Consider the following 19,432-nt stretch of genomic DNA (forward strand, 5'->3'; position numbering starts at 1 on the left):
TAATTGATCCCTGGAATCCCTTGAATTTTATTTCTATTTAAATAGTTCCTAAACACATTCTCAGGATGAAAAGGAATTCTTGAAGATCTTTTCTGCTTCAGTGAGTGAGTTGAAATCTTTGAGGAAGATGTGAGTCACTGAATAATATTTTATGAATCAGCTCAATAGTTCCTTGTTTTTATTTTAGGATTCTTGCTTGGATAGCTATTGAATTCTGGAGGCATGGAACAGGCAGGAGATAAATGGCCTGATAACACAGTACAAGTTCTGGCATGAAGTTTTTTTTTTTTTTTTTTTTTTTTTTTTTTTTTTTTTTTTTTTTTAAATTCATGCTGAATGACTTGCTTGCACAGCAATACTCCAAATTGTTTTTTCATACATAGTTCACCTAACTTAACAGGGATGTGTTGCTTATGTGCCAGAATTTGAGCTCTTATTTCCAAAATCATTTTCTTTCATCCATACTGCTTGTTAAGTTATAGATGATACACTCATCAGTCTATCAACTTATTTGTATATTACTTTAATTAAATGAAGAACATGTGACTATTCGATTTCTGAAGCTCACTATAAATAACTTCAGTTTTTTAAAAAGTGACAATAGTTATGCATTTTTAGAAAGAGAAAAATAATATATAAAATTATTCTCTAACAATAAAAAAGTGCTTTGACATCATATATTCTTGCCAATTGGATAGAGTAGTTTTAGAGTATGAAACTAATGAAAACCAAAGCATGGGTTAAATTTGCACAAATCATTTCTCTTTGTGTTGGTCTATGATCAGAACTGCATTACTAATTTGGGCACACGTTTTGCAAGTGCAAAGAGGCAATAGGGAAAGAAGTGTGGATGAACCTGTGCAAATCTGTTTTCTGTTACAAAAATGAAAGTCAAGGCACATAACCAATAATAGTGTATTTCATGTAGATTATTATCTTAAGTGCCTTGAATTGGGGATGACTGGGTTTTTAGTTGTTGTTGCCAAGTTTTACTTTTTAAATTTATTCAATTTTTAAAGAGCAAACAGACATTTGCATATTCTGGATTGAAAGGGTATCCTATTTTTGACACTCCAAAAGCCACTACTTTTTAGTGATGTTTATTATTAACAATATATTAAGATGTTTCTTTTCCCTCTCAAATTGAAAATTTACAAATTCTCTCTGGTGGTGCTTGATGCTGTCCAGATAATGCTGAAATCAATATTTAAACTTCAGCCACTAAATTCAAGAAAAATTTTCTATCATATTCCATATAGTGACTCAAAAATAAAGTTTTCATCTTTAAGATCAGTACTCTTGATCAGATTTTTAAAAATATAAATATCTTTTAAAAACTCTCCAAATGAACAATTTGAATTATGAGGGGGTATCAATACTCAGGGTTATAGAAAGAGCGCTTGAAAACAAAGTCCAGTTCAATGTAATTTTGTTTTATACAAACAGCTTCTAAAAATATTGCCCATAGCTGTTAATTCAAAACAACAAAACAAAACAAAAAACTTAAACATGTGATACAGTTGCAAAAGACACAAAACTCTGTTCTCATTTCATTGGTGCCTACGCAATGGGGTTAGTTATTAAAGAGGAAAAATCATAGTGTAGTATATTAAGAGACAGGATAATTATTTTTTTAATTGCTTAGTGAAATCAGACACAGACTAAATACATGAACAACTAGAAAATGTAAAGGTTTAATATATTTTATTTTTCACTCTATGCTATAAAGTGAAGACCTGATTTTGTAATATAGCTGATAAATCACTGATAGAAAGGCATATTATTACATATCCAAACTTTATCATATAAACATTTCAAGCAGGATCACCGCAAGTCAGAAAAAAAATCAAAGTTAATAACAAATAAATACTCATGGAAGATCAAGTAGCTTAAAATTTGCTTTTAGAGAATGCATGTTCCTTTTGACTACAAAACAGCTCCTTTACTAACAGCAAAGTACAACCCAATTATGAGATTTGACAAGGTCATTAAATATTTCCATGTGAAAAGGCAGAAGGAAGAACATAAAATACATTTCTATTTTGCTGTTCTAGAACACTTAGCTCACCCTTTCTTTCAACATGGTTTCTTGCTCTCTGGGAGGTATTAAGCGCAGAGCAAGTGATGCTATGGTGGGCATCAGGACCATGTTGATAATATCACTTGGTCAGAAAGGGATGGTGTTAACTGCAACAGAAGTTAGAGTGCCTGATACACTTTGCTTTTAAATGCTGACATGCAGAACAAAACGATCGAAAGTTACTTTGTAGGAGCATTCACAGCTAGGTAACAAATAAAACTCGTATCTTGTGCATGCTAGGAGTGAAAGGCCCTCAGGAAAAGGAACAAAAGCCAAACTCAAAAGGAAAGGAAAAGAAAAGAAAAGTTACAGTGACCATTCCTGGAAACTTACTCAGAGTCTTTGTTCCATAACCGTCGTCACCTAATCCGGGGATGTCCTGCATGGAAGTCCCCAGAGAGAGCAATGAGAGAGGAAGAACAGCCACGGAAGAGGAAGGAAGAAGTCAGTGGAGTTGAAATGAATACTACCATGACAGACCGTGCTGCCTTAACAATCTGGATCCCATTCTCTCTTCTTTTAAACCAACTTTCACCCCAAACTCCTTGAGCTGAGATTCAAGAAGGAAATTTCTGATTTGCAGAGCAACTCAAGGTTTAAACAAAACATTGTAAGAGAGAAAAAAATTCAGCAAATGCCCATTTTTGGCCCATGGTTGATCATGTTGCCACAAAAATGCCCCACTTAAGGAATAAACCTCTCCAAATTTCATAGCAAATTCTAAATGATATCCACCATTACAAGCTCAGTGCCCAGCAAGTGTTTAGTGTTTTGCAGGAGGGAAAGAGTGAGCAAATGTGTTAGTAATTGATAAAGATAATTTAATTGTTCCTAACATTCCAAAAACCATATGTGTCAATGGAATCCAATATTTCTTCTCAGAAAAGAATTTGTCTCAAGACTTAGAGAGTTGCATGATAGAAAAGGCAAACCAGACCCATTCCTGGTCAAAGAGAAATGTCGGTTGGGTGCAAGTCCCAGTTTCGGCAAGTTTCTGTCCAATGCTTTCTGCAAAGAAGAATCATGTGAAAGGAGGGATCCAGACTGTAGTCAAACACTGGTCACAGTAGTAGACCTGCCCTGCCTGCCTGCTGTGTTGTTTGCCTAGGTGTGTGGCGTGGGAGAGCCTACATCCTGCGTGTTGCCTGTGAATTTATTTCTCTTATGTTGCATGTGACATTATCTTTGAGAATCTACTTACGTTCAGGATCACTGGTTTCCTGCTCACTCTGCTCCTTGTTCTTGTAGAATGGGAATTTTCGTGAAAAGATGAAGCTCTTTTTACGCTTGTCATTGAATGACTGTGAAGGAGAAAAGGCATGGGGCAAAAACAGGGGACGTCTAATTGTTGTCACACTCATGCTGACAAAACAACTAGTTTGTAAAAGCACAGAGAGCTGTAGTGATGCAAGTGAATAATTCTAAAGTGGTGCCAGAGAGTTCTAAAGGTCAATTTTATTTTCAAGGAGTATAAATTCTGAATAGTGGCACCTTGGAAAAATTGTCTCCTACGCAAAAGACTGGTTACAGATAAATGGTGATGGAGGGAAAGTCTTAAATTAGAAGGAGAAGACCCAGAATTTTTTTGTGCTAGCTCTACATCTTGCTAGTTCATCACCTTAGAGAGGTAATTGAATCTCTCTGAACCTCAGTATCTTCATCTGCAAAATGAGGACAATGATAGCAGCTCTTAGGTTGTGAGACCCACAAAAGACAATGTAAACATAAAGTGCTATACAAATGTCTTCTTATCACCATCACGTAGAAAATACTTTATTGGAAAAACTGGTTTTCTTCTCAGTGTCTTGATGTCTTTTAAAATAATTTGAATTTGAGTTACTTCTCTTAGTTTTAATTAAAACTGCACAAAGAAGTATGTAGATTAAGGATATATGATAATTATAGCCTTATACATGAATATATAATCATTAGAATATAACATTTTTATTCAAAAGAGATTTTTAACAATAATTTAGACCCATGTCCTCATTTTGTAGACAGGGAGGCCGAGGCACAGAGTTGTGTCCTATACTGATATCACAGAGCTAGTTGGTGACAGCCAGGAGGCAATCAACCAAAATCTGTTAAAATTGCTGCTAAAGGGGTATTAACTTGATATTAACTTATCATAGGAAAAATGGCAGTGACTCAACTAGATTCTGATCAGGTAAAAAAAAGTAAGAATGACCGTCTTTAAAATTTTTAACTATTCCATTAGCTTAAATGAGGCTGAATTAAAAATAACACATAGATACATCATATGATACAGGTATTAGAATTTATTCATTCAAGTGGATATCATGTGCTTGCCTAGGAGATTCCTTAAGAAAATTCCATTAATTCCACTGCTGCTGTTCTTATGCAAATGCTTTGTGGGGTTTCTCTTTGAGAAATGCATTGACAGTCATTTTGTAAGCTATTGGTCATGCAGGTTTTACTAATTTCATATTCATATATCATTAAAAAATATGTTTTACCAGATTGACTACCATCTTTGTTTGGCTGATTTGGCTCTGAGGGTCTTTTAGCTGCTAAAAAAATTAAAATCACTCTCCAAGGATCAAGATTCGTTAACACACAGCTATTGAAATGAAGGTGCCAAAGACTCTGAAGGTAATTTGAAAACAGGTATTCAAAAACATTTTTGGCAATGGCAGCTGTTAGGAATAAATGTAGAGCAGCAAGGTGACTACTTAGAAGGAAAGGAAACTTGCTTGGATGTTCACTTTTGTCCCATTGGTGGGAATTAGTCCTGTACCCTTATGAATTTGAAGCTAGACAAAATGGTATAAATAACTTATCTTCTGTGTATACTCATACATTCCCATATCAAATATCCATTTTCGTAACCATGTTCATTTAGGAAACATTAAAGTACTAAAATGTTAGTGCTGTCACTCAGTAAGTAACTCACTACTTTTTTAGGTAGTAGAAACTTTCAGCAAAGTAATAGAGCTCAATTGTATGCCCATTAAGAATGTTTTATGAAAAATAGTGAATCAAATAATTAATAATTTCTGAAATTAGAGGACATATACTTTACATTTAAGTACTAAAATTACATTCTCAGAGGGAAAAGAAAAGGTATCTTCAGAATTTATTACTCTGCTGACAGCACCTATGCTCAATATGGTTTTATCATCATTTGTAATTTAGGGTTGGTATCCAAAAACAAGGTTGAGAACTGCCCCCAAATTTTCCCAGTTAAAAATGACAGTCCTTAAAAGAATACTAAATATTCTTGCATCACTCCAGTTTCATGCCACTTTTACATTTCAAGCATATTTAAACTTCAGTAACTGAAAATAAAAGAAAAAAATCATGTAAGAATTAATGGCATGTGATATTGCAAGGTATGTTGGACGTTTAACTTCAACATCACCAATGACTTGTCATGCAAAAAAAAAATTACAAATTTTCATGCAAATACAAAACAATGCCAAGAGGAGTAAAGCCTGGGGTGAAAATGCAGACATAGAGGGACAATGTAGAGGGCTACGAGGGCCCAAAATGGGGCTGCATGCAAGCCACATCATTTAAATGGTCTCAAGGGTCAAAGGAATATGAAAATGTGTTATCTGTGATTAATTCTTTTATGTTTCAAAGCAAGGACTATAATGTGTTAACATTTCCCAAGTACGAAAATGTTGTGTATCATGAATCATCTGATTGGGACATAATACTACTAAGCACCACACTTTTCAAAAGAACAGAAAATACACAACAATACTTTAAGAATAAACATATCTAATGTGTCAGTCTTATTAGCAAAAGCCATTTCAGATTGGAATTAAAGAGAAGGTAATGAAACTATTGGTGGTTACATTTCCTTACATTTGTGGACAAAAAAAAACAAGTCACAATTTCAGTTCACATTCACAGACTTAAAAGTCATATGTTTAGGATCTTAGCTAAACATTTAAACTATAAGAGATTATATGTGGTTTATAATGCTTTAACAGTATTCTTTATTTTTTTATTAGACATGTGTAATACCATTATATAAGCTTTTTTGCTGCTGTAATTTTTTTCATTTAATATAGAAAAGGAAAATCTGTTACACGAGTGCTAGGTGAGAATAATAAATTAGCAATTGTACTATTTATAGAACACATGGTTCTGAAGCAACCGATGACTGATTTACAGCTCTATTCTTAATTATACTTGATCAATGATATTCTTTGTCTGTCTACATGACAATATCTTAGATCTAGATCCATTGCTTTCATAGCAGGAAACGTCTTTAAACAGAGACTTTGAAAATACCAATCAAATGTGGCATGGGGCAAGTTGGCATATCTAAAAATTCCATTTTGGAATTTGACCTAAAATGTTGAGTTCTAACTAATAAAGATGATAAAACAATAACTAACATTTATTGGGCACTTATGTGCCACATTTGGTTCCAAAAGCTCTACGTGAATTAATCTCCATGCTAACTTCAGGAAGTTAGTACCATCATTATTCCCATATTACAGAAGAGGAATCTGAAGTGTATAAATCTTCTATTATTTGCCCCAGAGCCACAAAATTGGTGAGCAGAGAAGTCAGAAATTGAATTTGCAAATATTCCTGGTTGCAAATATCACTGTTTTTAAGAGCATCACAAGTTTCTGCAACTTAAGCCTGCTTCAAGTTTATAATGAAAATTATTAGTGCTTGATTCTCTTAAGTGTGTTCTTCCCATAGCTTGATGCTTGAAGATTATTTATTTAATCATCAGATGCTATTGGATTCAACAACATCTCTTTTGGTTATCCTGTTACAATTTTTGTGATACTCATTCATATTTTTTTGGCCTTTCTTCAATTTTTCTTTTTATGATAATGTTAAAAAAAGAAAGAATTTAAGTGTGACAGGCCATGAATGGCAATTAAAAGGTAATTGCCCATTAAGTGGCAAATCTGTGGAAACAAAGGTAAACGGGTTGCTTAGGGCTGGGGATAGTGGGCACAGAGATTGGGAAGTGGTAGCCAATGGGTATGAGGTTTCTTTTAGGGGAGATAAAATGTTATAAAATTAGATTGAAGTGATGGTGGCATAACTCTATGAATATACTAGAAAACATTGAGTCGTATACTGTGAGTGAATTGTATACTATGTGGATTATATCTCGATGAAGCCATTTCTTTTTAAAAAGGACCCTCTTCCCAACCTCACACCATGGACTGAGAAGAAACATAGCAGGTTTCTAATTTTATTTGGTGTAAATAATTTTTATCTTTAATTGAATAAGAATAAACCACTCATTCCAACCCTTGCAGTCAATTAGATACACATGTCTTTTGTTTATCTGATTTTGTTTTGTCTCTGTTAAATGAATACCTTTCATGTTGTGACAGACATTAGAACACCCATACTAGGAGTCACTATTACTCAGAAGTCTCCAAGTTGTTAGGTCAAATGGCATGAAACTGCCCAGCCTGACCCTGAGATGTAATGGCGTTGGTGAACCAGCTTAAGATGAAATACATGCTTCATGAAAGGAAACAAAACAAAAACCTCAAATTATTTTCCTATTCAAATCCCATGTTTTTAAACACACATGAGTGAATCTTGACATATTTTTATCCTTCTCATCCAGAAAACTTTAAAACTAGGGACATGTTTTAGTTTTTCAAGCTTTAAAATTTCATAGTTCTAGAATGTCATCTTAGTGATATGAGTGTTCTCTGGGCAGAATTTAGGTTTAAATTTTTACTGAGCTCAGACACATCTTTTCTGTGACCTCCTTATTGTTTTATACATGCTATTTTACTCTCCTCATTTCTCCTCTAAAATAATTACGTTCCCCTGGGAAAGTTGTTACTGTATATTTGGGTCACCACTTTGTATTATACAAATCTTACTTTCACACACATAAAAAAAGAACTTTGAAAACAAGTGAGGTAAAAGAACAAGTAATAATGTAACAAAGAGGGGTTAAGGGAAAGATTAGAGTCGGCTTGAGATATATCTGTTCACAGAAATGTGTCTATGTGAATGCATGTATACATGTGTGTCTATAATTGCCTAATTAAAAAAAAGATTATTTTTGCAAACCTAATGAACTAATGGATGTAGGCATTGAGTATCAGTAGCTGCTACAATCACAAAGAGACAGTCAGATGTTTCATGCCTTCTGATAAAAGAATAAAATATTACTACAAAGTAGTCTTGCAAACCTCTATTTACTCCCAAAACAAAACTCCCTCAAATGAATCAGAATCTAACCAAACCTCTGGATTCAACTACCAGTTTACAGCAACAAAGAGGACAGAGACACATGGTAATTTATACTATAAAAATGCAATCAGCAAAATCCGAAGCGTGGGAAGCTCTACAAGACAAACGATCTGATTTCATCTATATAAAATTGCAAGAAACAAATAAAATATGGCAAGAAAACATACAATCAGAAGAGACTTTGAGAAGGATCAGCCAGTTACAATGTATAGACTTTATTTTGATCTTGGTTCAAACAAACAAATTATAAAACAAAACAAAGCAACAATTACAACAACCACCAAACCCATTTGTGATACTTTTGAGCCAATTTGAGTCCTGAATAAACACTGGATACTTGTTGATCCACTAATATTCAATTTTTATGTGTAATAATGGCATTATGGTCATGCCATATTGCAATATTAAGAGCTAAAAAAATCTGATGCATTGGACTGCTTCAAAATAATATGGGAGGGATATAGTACTTATGTACCCCCTGAGTATATTGTACAGGTAAAACTGTAAAGAAGCCTTAAATTTCGCTTAACAGGTTTATTGCTGGTTGTGATACAGGCATGACAATTCTGAAACCATTTGGTGTGTGCTGTAAGGTTTAGCAAATGAGTAAACACATGGATGTTGTTGGGAACCAGGATTGTCACTGTGAATGAAAGGTGAGATTAAAACGTAGTTTGGAGGAAGGAGAGGAAGTATCTTACGATGGTGACTAGTAATTAGAGGCATGAGATATAAACTTACGATTTTCTAAAAAGTTTTATTTCTTCTCTGTCCATTGAAAGAGCTTAGATGTAATGATACCTTAATAGCAAAATACACATTCAGTACTCAGATTTTGTCTTTCGGATGCCCTTTTCCACGAAAGAACCTAGAATGTTTTAGAGAAATGGCTGATTCCAAGGCTGAAGCAGAGAAAGTATAAGGTGAGTCTGAAACATTTCATGGGGCTCAAAGAAAGTAAGAAGTATTAAATATAAACATAACACCAAACACAAAACAAATAAACAAACAAAACCTAGAATGAATGGTAGCATGTGAAAAGACACAAACAAAACCTGGATAATTTGAATATTAAAATGAATAATGACAGTAATAAAGTATAACACATTCAATTAAAAAAATCTGAGTTCACTCTGATTATCAAAAATACATAAATTATGTAATTAAAAATGGGATAAAAGAAAAGCTCTTCTTTAGAGTATGACTAATAATTATAGAAGGAATGATAAAGTCAGGAAATCACCATTTTGTAATCATCATAATAATAGTCTATTCAGGGAAGAATCATCTGTGGACGCTTAAACTATTTGTTGAAAGTTTGTTGGGGAATGGGATATTTATGTCTTCCCAGATTATTTAATTATTAAAAAGAGGGGAAAAGATACCTTTATAGTGGAAAAATTTGGTAAATATCACCTTAATCAAGTGATCAAAATTAGCATCACCAAATTGTGGGACAACGTGACACCATGGGCCTCCCGATGGAAAACACTGGAAAGTACACAACATCACTTCTGGAGTATTTCCGTCAAAAAGGAATTAGTTGAAGTTAACCGTGAAGAAACAATTAGGCAAATTAAAATTAAGAGATATCCTCTCAAAATATGTCAATGTCATGAAAACCATAAAAACTAAGGAATCATTCTAGATTAAAGGAGATAAGGAAATAGGACAAACGGAATGTAATGTGTAGTCCCGAGTCAGAAAAATAAAAAGTCATATTTTCTACAACTTTCTCTCAAAATAATTCAGGGGATTATACCAATATGAGTTGGTAATTATTGAAGCTTAGTAATAGGTAAAATATATTCATAATTCTACTTTTTCTACTTTTTACATGTTTAAAAATTTTCATAAGGATAAGAAAAAAGTTGAATTGTAAAGCATTTAATGCAATGCCTTAAAAATACTTATTAAAAAGTAGCTAATAGCAGGAAAAATGTTTCCTTTTTATAGGTTTTTTTTTTTTTGTTACTACTTCAAATCTAACACCAGGAATAAAAACAATTCCAATTCGCATGAAGCACAGGGGCTACTTGTACCTAAAAATAAGAAAAAGAAGCAGATCAGAAAAGTAGGGAAAAATCAGATCCCAAAGACTATCACTTGTAGCTTAGTGAAGGCTGAGATCTGGGTTCATTATTTATGAAACTGTGGGAGCTAATCCTCTTTTGATCTCAAAAAATGAAATTCGATTTAGAATTTTTTGCTTTGGAAGAAATCAAAATCACGAGATGCCAATCATTCTAATTAAGTTCTGTGAAATGGAATCCCAGATGAAACCTGTTTTATTTTTCCCCCATTTTTGTTATTTCTGAGACTGGTCATGCTAAATAAAAGCACGTCACTCAGTCAGCAGTCTAAGTTGGGGAGGCTCAATTCCAGTAAAAAGCTCAGGTAACCAAAGAGCATAGAGACCAAGCCAAGTATAGCTAAGGGGTAGCTGAAATTATATGCTGGACTTTATGATCACTCTAATGCATAGTAAGTAGGATGTTTTCCTTAACTTTGAGGCCCAAGACATCTACAGCATCACTTTGTCTGGGATATCATACTTATTTCTCCCAAGGAAACAGAGACCTCTTCTCTCTCACCTTGCAACACTCAGATCTTTCTGCTTCTCCTTAGAGCAAAACTCCTCCCAAGTCACCCCATCTTCTCTTCCCTTCTGAACTTACTTCAATCACACTTTAAATATTGTAACATCATCTACACCAGAGGTCAGTGACCTGTGGCCCATGAACAAATCCAGCCCACTATGTGTTTCTGCAAATAAGGTTTTATTTGAGGATAACCATGCTCATTCTATATGTACTACCTATGACTAGTGCTACAGCAGCAGAATTGAGTATTTGCAAAAAAGATCAGATGGCCTGCAAAGCCTAAAATATTTACTCTCTGGCCTTTTACAGAAAAAGTTTTCTGGCTACTGATCTAAACCGCTTTATTCAGGATCACCAATGAACTTCGTGTTGCCCAATCAAATGTTGATTCTCAGTTCTCATCTTACTCTATTAATCTTCCCATTAGACATAGTTCATCATATCTTTCTTCCTGAAACGCTTGCTTCCTTGAACTCTGGCACACCTCCACATTTTCATTGCCATCCTACCCCATATAGCATTTGTCCTCAGTCTGTTTTGCTGATCCCTCTTGATCTTCCTGGTGGTTAAAAATTGGGGGTACTTGGACTCAGTTTTTGAGTCTCCTTTCCCTCCCTTCCCAGCTTGGAGCTTTCCCTGTCTCCAGCTTGAAACTTTAGCAGAGTTCCAGACTCATATATCCAATTAATTGCCTACTCACTATCTTTACTTAGATATCTACTACATACAGCCTTCAAACCAAACACATGGTCTTCTTTGCAAACCCTCAACAAACAAACAAACAAACACACACCAAGCAAGCAAACAAAAACCTTGGTCCTCTCTCAGTCTTCTTCAACTTAGGAATTCTAACTCTTCCAGTTACCCAGGCTGCAACTTGTAGGGACTCCTCTCTTTCTCTCACACCCAACTTCCAATCGGTTAATAAATATTGTGTTTTCAGCTTTAAAATGCACCCATAATCTGACCACCTCTCACCATCTCCACCACTACTACCCCAGTCCAAGTCACCACCATCTCTTGCCTGGAGCATGATATTGGCCTCAGCTGGTGTCCCTGCTTCCACCTATTCCTGCTGCACTTTATTCTCCTTACAGCAGCCAGGGTGATCTTTTAAAATTGTAATTCAGATCATGTCATTCTGCTCGAGATCCTCCAGTGGCTTCCCACCTCATTCAGCATAAAACCCAAAATGTACAACATGGCTGGAAAGGCTCTCCATAATCCGGCTCTAGCTACCACTTTGATCTCTTCTGCCACTGTGCCTTCTTTGCTTCACCGTCCTCCTGCCACACTGGCCTTGTTGCTTTTCCTTGAATCTTTAAATTCAAGATTTCCTTGAATCTTGATTGAGGGACTTTGCTCTTGCTGTTCCCTCTGCTTGTGATCTTCTTCCCTTAGAAGGCTGATTCCTTACCTCGTTCAGAGTTCTACTCACATATCCCTTATCAGTGAGGCTTTTTCTGACAGACCTATCTAAAATTGCACTGGCCCTATTACTATTTGCCTTCCTTTGTTCTTTCTTCCTTCTTTCTTTCTTTCTTTCTTTCTTTCTTTCTTTCTTTCTTTCTTTCTTTCTTTCTTTCTTTCTTTTTCTTTTCTTTCTTTTTCTTTCTTTTTTTTTTTTTTTTTTTTTTAACATTTATCACCATCTACCTGCATACACATTTGTTTATTGTCTGTTTTCCCCATGGAAATGTAAACTCCCTGAAAATAAGAAATCTGTTTTCATCCACTCCCATCTCTCTGGTGCCTTAGAACATGTACATATAGTATCTACTCAATAAATATTTGTTGAATGAATACATGCTCCAACTCCTTTTGTGTTTGCCCACATTCTGGCATTTATTGCTCTCTATTTTTTATCTTTTACTTGACTGTCTTCTATTAAACTGTGTAGACTGGCTCCTTAAGTAAAGGGCTTATTTTTATTTCATTTACTGATTATTTTCAATATCTCCCTAACCTAGTATGTGGTAGATGGTCTGCTAGTGAATAAACAAATCAATGATCAATGCAGAAACTGGCTTATTTGTAAAAAAGTGGGAGGATTTTCGAGTTGACCGATTATTTATCATGTATGGAGCTGTTCTTAGGGAGAGACTCCAACAATAATAGAACTGTCAACTATGACCTAGAGAAGCTGAACAAATAATATTCAATCTAAAGGGAATGTGATGTTTTCCAGTGTAAAGCAATAAAGTCAAGGTATCAAAGCAGAATGTTTCTGTGCACTCAAACCCCATGTTTCCTAGGACTTTCTACCATAAATCCTTGTCTGGTTTAATGAACTAAAGAGGTCTGATCTTGCCTCATTAGGGTCTGCCTACCATGGCTCCTGCCACCTGGCTGCTGTGGATTAAAGACTAGTCACATCATAAAGCTGCCCTGGCAGGTATTAACAGGAACTCAGAGCTGAAGCAAATAAAACTGCTATTTGAGTTTCACTTTAAGTCCTAATTATTTATGTATAGACTAACCAAAATGAATTGTACTGATAATTATAATTTTTTAAAACAGTATTGAATAGAAGTTTCGTATTAACCAGAAACACTCAACTAAATGGCACACTAGATTATTTATTGTAAACTGCAGATTTAGTTTATGCCAGCTCTACCACCATCCCAGGATCCAGGAGCTGTCCTAGCTCTATTCCCAAATTACCCCTCTGCCGGGCTCCTAGGTATTTACCTGAGGCTATTTCAGAAACACTGACTGACTTTATGGCTGTTTTATAGGTTGAACTGCATATTTCTTTTTTTTTTTTTTACACAATATCCTCAAATTTGTATGGATTTTCTAGTTAAAACAAATGATTCCTGTCAACCTTGCCCCAGATTGCAGAGACATCCAGTTCACTGTCCTTAGACCTTAGTGATGAGGTAAGAACTCTAAAGGCTTCTGGGTGGAGCTCCCTGCCTACAAGTGCCTGTGCTTGAAAAGGATGTCTCCTGAAGTTGAGCAGGGCACAGACTATGTGGCAGCCCTGTACTACCCTACAGAAAAGGAATTTTATTGCAAAGATACTAGAAAATCTCATCAAATCTGAGGAATTGTAGAACAACCAAACGAGATAGGTCACATGCAGTTAGACCACATGAAGAACTAGAATAGAAGATTCAAATGCAATCAGGACACTCCCTCTATCTCATGGCATGTTTGCTTTACTTTTCTCTCCCTACTGATCAGACCCTTTTACATGGTGGCAAACACAGTTACCACTGAATCCTAAGCTCTCTTTCTTATAGTTTCTAAACCAGTGACTGACTCTGGCACTCTTTGCGTTCAAGCTAAAAAATCTCAGGGAAGATCTCTGATGTGCTCAGAACGGACTCGATGTTCAGCTCTGTGTCATCTAATTATGACAGTGGTGGCAGTGGGCAGGGTCTATGTGGACATAAAAATTACTTCGCCGTGGTAGAGGTGTGGTCTGTTGGGGTGGGGGAGGTCTAGAGAGAGGTATTCTCCAAAGAATGCCACACTATTATCAGAAAAACCTGAGATATCAAGCAGAGAATACACGGAGTGCTTGCTATGCTTTTGTTTATCTATTTCAGAATTCTAATTGACAAAAACAATGTAATTTTGGAATGCCCTTCCACTCCACTTCATGTCTACCCTGCTGAAGTACTCTATCTTCAAAACAGCATAAGGGTCATCTCATTTTCTCAACTTGAAGTGGAGTTAGTATACTTTTCTAAGTTGTCATAGAACTCTATATATCTGTTTTCACCCATACCATATACTTACTATGACATGTTATTATTCTGAGTCTGCTGCTATTAAAGAGGAAGCTTGGTGAGGTTAGAAATGGTTGTACCTATTTATTAACATAGCTATAATAACCATGGCTCTCCCCAAAGCAATATTTCCAGCTTAGGCTGCTTTCCTGAACCTCACTCCCACAAGCCCAACCTCTCACTCATGCCCACCTGGATTTCCCCCCATAGCTAAAACTGCTTCAACAAATGCTGTGGAGCAACTTGGAAAAGAATAAACTGACTCAATTCACATGAAACACCAAAATTATTAAGGGATAGATTACAGATCTAAACACACAGGCTTAAACTGTAAAATTCTAGAAGAAAATGTACAATATATTTATCATTTGAGGTAGGCAAAGATTTATGGATAGAATGTAGAAAGCACAAATGATAAATTTAAAAGTTGCTAAATTGGACGTCAGCCCAAGTTAAAAATGTCTGTTCTTCAAAAGAGGTCATTTAAAAAATGAAAAAACAAGTCACAAAGTGGGAAACAATGTTTGCAATATATATATCTGACAGTTTTTATTCAAAATATTTTTAAAGTCCTACAATTGAACAATAAATAGAAAAACCAGTAAAAAATGAGCTAGAGACTTGACTGGATATTTAACATAAGACATATATAAGTGATCAGAAAACATATGAAAAACATCATTAGTCATCGGGGACATGCAAATTAAAGTCAAAGTTGACTTGATAACCCACTAGAGTAGCTAAAATGAAAGACTGACAATACTAAGTGTTAGTAAGATGTGGAGCCCTTGCAACTCTCATTTAAATTGGTGGGAATGCAGCATGATACAGTCACTTTGAAAAATAGTTTGGTATCTTCTTGTAAATGTAAATGTATAACTAATCTATGACTCAGAAATTCACTCCTAGAAAATTACCTAAAAGAAAAACAGATGTCCACAAAAAGATATCTTTACAAGACTGTTCACAATTACCTCAAACTGGAAACTACCCTAATATCCATCAACAGGTAAATTAATATATTGTGATATAGTCATAAAATGAAATGCTACTCAACAATAAAAAGGACTGAACTATTGATGCAGGAAACAACATGGATGGACCATAAAAGCACTATAGAAGGCAGACACAAAAGAATACATAGAGGTAATTCCAATGACAGTAAGTCCTAGAACAGGCAAAACCAAGCTATGTTGGTAGAAATCAAATCAGTGGAAGAGTTAGGAAGGATGTCTAATCCATATATTATCATGGTTGTAACCATGACACCTCCCAAAACTGTATCTCCAGCCCATGCTACTCTCCTAAATATGTATAGATTAATCTTCTATATCTTGTCTCAGAAGGTGGTTTTAGAAACTCTTTTCTCTTTGTTCGTTTCACGAACACTTAGCATTTTTAAGGTTATGCTTAGGTGTTCTACCCAATGTTGTCACAGTGAATGCCACTTATTTTTATATATTTCTCTCCTATCACGTTATGATCTAATAGCAGGTAACATATTACTTTCATTTTGGTATCTCTGGGATTTAGAGCATGACAGGTACTCAATATTCACTGAATGAACGCAGGAACCAAAGTGTTGAGCAATGATTTCCATCATGAGTATGGAGAGAAAATTCAGGCAAAGCAAAACAAAACAAACACAACAAAATAACTGAACATCTGGTGAAAGGTGGGAGAAGTAATGGAAGAATAAGAACCAACCGGCCAGGCATGGTGACTCACGCCTGTAATCCCAGCACTTTGGGAGGCCAAGGCAGGTGGATCACCTGAGCTCAGGAATTCAAGACCAGCCTGACCAATATGTCGAAACCCCAAAAAATACAACAATTAGCTGGGCGTGGTGGCACGTGCCTGTAGTCCCAGCTACTTGGGAGGCTGAGACAGGAGAATTACTTGAATCCAGGAGGTAGAGCTTGCAGTGAGCCGAGATCACGCCATTGCACTCCAGCCTGGGCAACACAGCGAGACTCCATCTCAAAAAAACAAAACAAAACAAAACAAAAAAACAAACCCACATAAGTAGTTTATTTTTATTGCATTTCTCTGTAGTTATCTCTCAGATTTGTTTTCTTCATGAATTTAATCTCATAATTTTTATGCTCAATGATCTAATTTACTTCTAGTTGCCTTTTATTACTAGTAATAAAAATGAGATAGCTTAGCTATTTGCTTGTATGCATTTTTTCATAGTGTCACATTTTCAGCTCTATCTATTGTCCACAATTCAATAATGGAAAAGTTTTAAAGATTTCTAGTAGCATTCATAACTCCAATAAAATCTATCATTTAATTTTTCTTTTCTAACTTTTTTCCAAGTTAACCTTTATTCCCTTTCCTAACTAAAAGCTTAATTTATTAAAAAAAAAAAAAGTTTTCCATTAACAATTGGAAGCATTCCTTTTTTAGAAAAAATTCAAAGGGAATTGAGGAAAAAGTTATAATCTTACTACAGAGATACAAATATCCCTGAGCATTATTATTTCTTTGTTTTTTAAAAAAGTATCCTGTTTAAATTTAGTTGTATTATACTTTTCTATATAATTTTAAATTCTGATTTTTAAGTTTACTGTTTCACTTAATGAAGTGTTATGGGCATAGACTTTGGAATTTGGCTGTATGACTTTAGAAATATTATTTAATTCCTGAGCCTCAGCTGTAGGTATTTAAATATGATAACATATTAATAGGTCTCACCATAGTTGCTGACACTATAGTTCAATAAATAGAAGCCAATTATTTTAATAGTAATAGACACAGTTTCCCAATTATTAGAAAATCCTTGAAGCATCAGTTTTAATGAACATATAACAATAAAATGAAATTAAAATTCAGTAACATAAAGGAATTTGGAAAATTCTCAAATGTATGGAAATTAAACAACACTCTTCTAACTAACCAATGAATCAAAGAAGAAATCACAAGAGAAAATGAAACTACTTTTAGATAAATGAGAATGAAGACACAAGATACCAAAATTTATAGGATATAGCTAACACAGTACTTAGAGAAAAACTTATAGCCATATATGTCTATATTAAAAAAAGATCCAAAGGAATAATCTAATCTTGTACCTGGAAAAGTAAGACCAAACTAAATCTAAAGCAAGGAGAAAAAAAGCAGTAATAGAGATTAGAACAGAAATTATTGAAACAGAGAATTTTAAAAATTGAAAAAATTAACAAAAGTGGGGAAGAAAAATCTTTTTTGAAAAGATTGATAAAATTGATAAACCTTAGCTAGATTGACCCAGAAAAAAAAAAGAGAGACGATTTACACTGCAAACATTAGGAATAAAAGAAGAGATATTATTACTGACCTTACACAAATAAGATTTAAAAGGGAATACTATGAACAATTATATGCCAGTAAATCAGCTAACTTAGATAAGATGGACTAATTCCTAGAAAGACACAAACTACCAAAATTGAATCAAGAAAAAATTAAAAGGCTGAATAGATCTATAATAAGTAAAGAGATTGAATCAGTAACTTAAACAATTAGCCACACAGAAGCCCATGCCTAGATGGCTTTCCTGGTGAATTCTACTAAACATCATTTAAAAAAGAAGGAAAGCCAATTCTCACAAAGTTTTCTAAAAGATAGAAGAGGAGACATTTCCCAACTTATTCTATGAGATCAGTATTATCTAGATACCGAAATTTGAGAAAGATATCACAAGTAAAGAAGACTGCAAACCAAGGTGTCTTCTAAACATAATGACAAAATAATATTTCAAGTGAATTTACCGCAGTGGCTTAACATTCCTATATTGTTTGTTGTTTTCTGTTTTCTTTGTACTCTATATTGCAATGAATATATCATTCAGTGCATTTTGGATTATTATCTTGGGATAGATTTCTAAAGGTTAAATTATTGGGTTAAAAATTATGAATAGTTTGAAAGTTTTGACATAACTGCCAAATTGCTTTCAAATAATCTGTACTAATTGACATTTCCACCAGCTACCATTTATTCTTAATTAATAACTGGTCCATAGAATGTATGATGATTGCTTTTTTTTTCCCTTTCCACACTCTCTACACTCTCCATATAACTTCCTTATAATGTAAGAAGTTTTCCTGCCCTCAAACATCAGACTCCAAGTTCTCCAGTTTTGGGACTCGGACTGGCTCGCCTTGCTCCTCAGCTTGCAGACTGCCTATTGGGGTATCTTGGGATCATGTGAGTTAATACTTAATAAGCTCCCCTATATATCATATATATATATTATATTATATATATTCCTATTAGTTCCTATATATAGAGGAACTAATATCATATTTATCATATATATATGATAAATACATAGAATATAAAAACTAATAGGATATATATATATCCTGACTAATACAACAGTCAAGAGCTCTGCTTAATTCCTTTTGCTGGTAGAATAACCTCCCTATCTTGCTCCCTATTCTACTTGGCGAATAATGATCTATTCTTTAATATTAAGCTCACATGTCCCCTCTTGCTTGCCTATCCTCCCCTCCATAGCAGAACTTATCCTGCCTTCCTCATGCCCCTTCAGTACTTTGCATGCATTTGTCACATTGCCTTAGTAACTTGGAAATCTCTGTCATTGAATTGTGAGGTTCTTTAGAGTTTATTGTAGCCCCAGTTCCTAGCACAGTGCCTGGATTATGCATGTGTTCAGTATATATTTGGTACATGAATAAATGGATGTAACTATCCAGGACAGAGGATCCTAGAGTAATTAGGCAAGCCTTCTAACAAGGTGCCATCATTCTGAACACAGGGCTTTGGCAGACTAGGTTAAG

General features: G+C 34.6%; 1 protein-coding gene across 27 annotated transcripts in view; it reads right to left on the reverse strand.

Moving 5' to 3' along the window:
- Positions 1–19,432, reverse strand: part of DLG2 (discs large MAGUK scaffold protein 2) — a 2,222,296-nt gene that overhangs the window by 25,852 nt on the left and 2,177,012 nt on the right. For 15 of the 27 annotated variants that reach the window (XM_073019919.1, XM_073019907.1, XM_073019918.1 and 12 more), the window contains one exon: positions 3,282–3,381. In XM_073019919.1, coding sequence (XP_072876020.1) covers positions 3,282–3,381 — 100 coding nt within the window. Of the gene's footprint in view, positions 1–2,413; positions 2,460–3,281; positions 3,382–19,432 lie in introns of all 27 variants that reach the window. The other 12 variants (XM_008020354.3, XM_008020345.3, XM_008020348.3 and 9 more) reach the window with 1 other exon arrangement.

This window comes from Chlorocebus sabaeus, chromosome 1 (genome assembly GCF_047675955.1).
Source record: "Chlorocebus sabaeus isolate Y175 chromosome 1, mChlSab1.0.hap1, whole genome shotgun sequence".
NCBI classification, from domain to species: domain Eukaryota; kingdom Metazoa; phylum Chordata; class Mammalia; order Primates; family Cercopithecidae; genus Chlorocebus; species Chlorocebus sabaeus.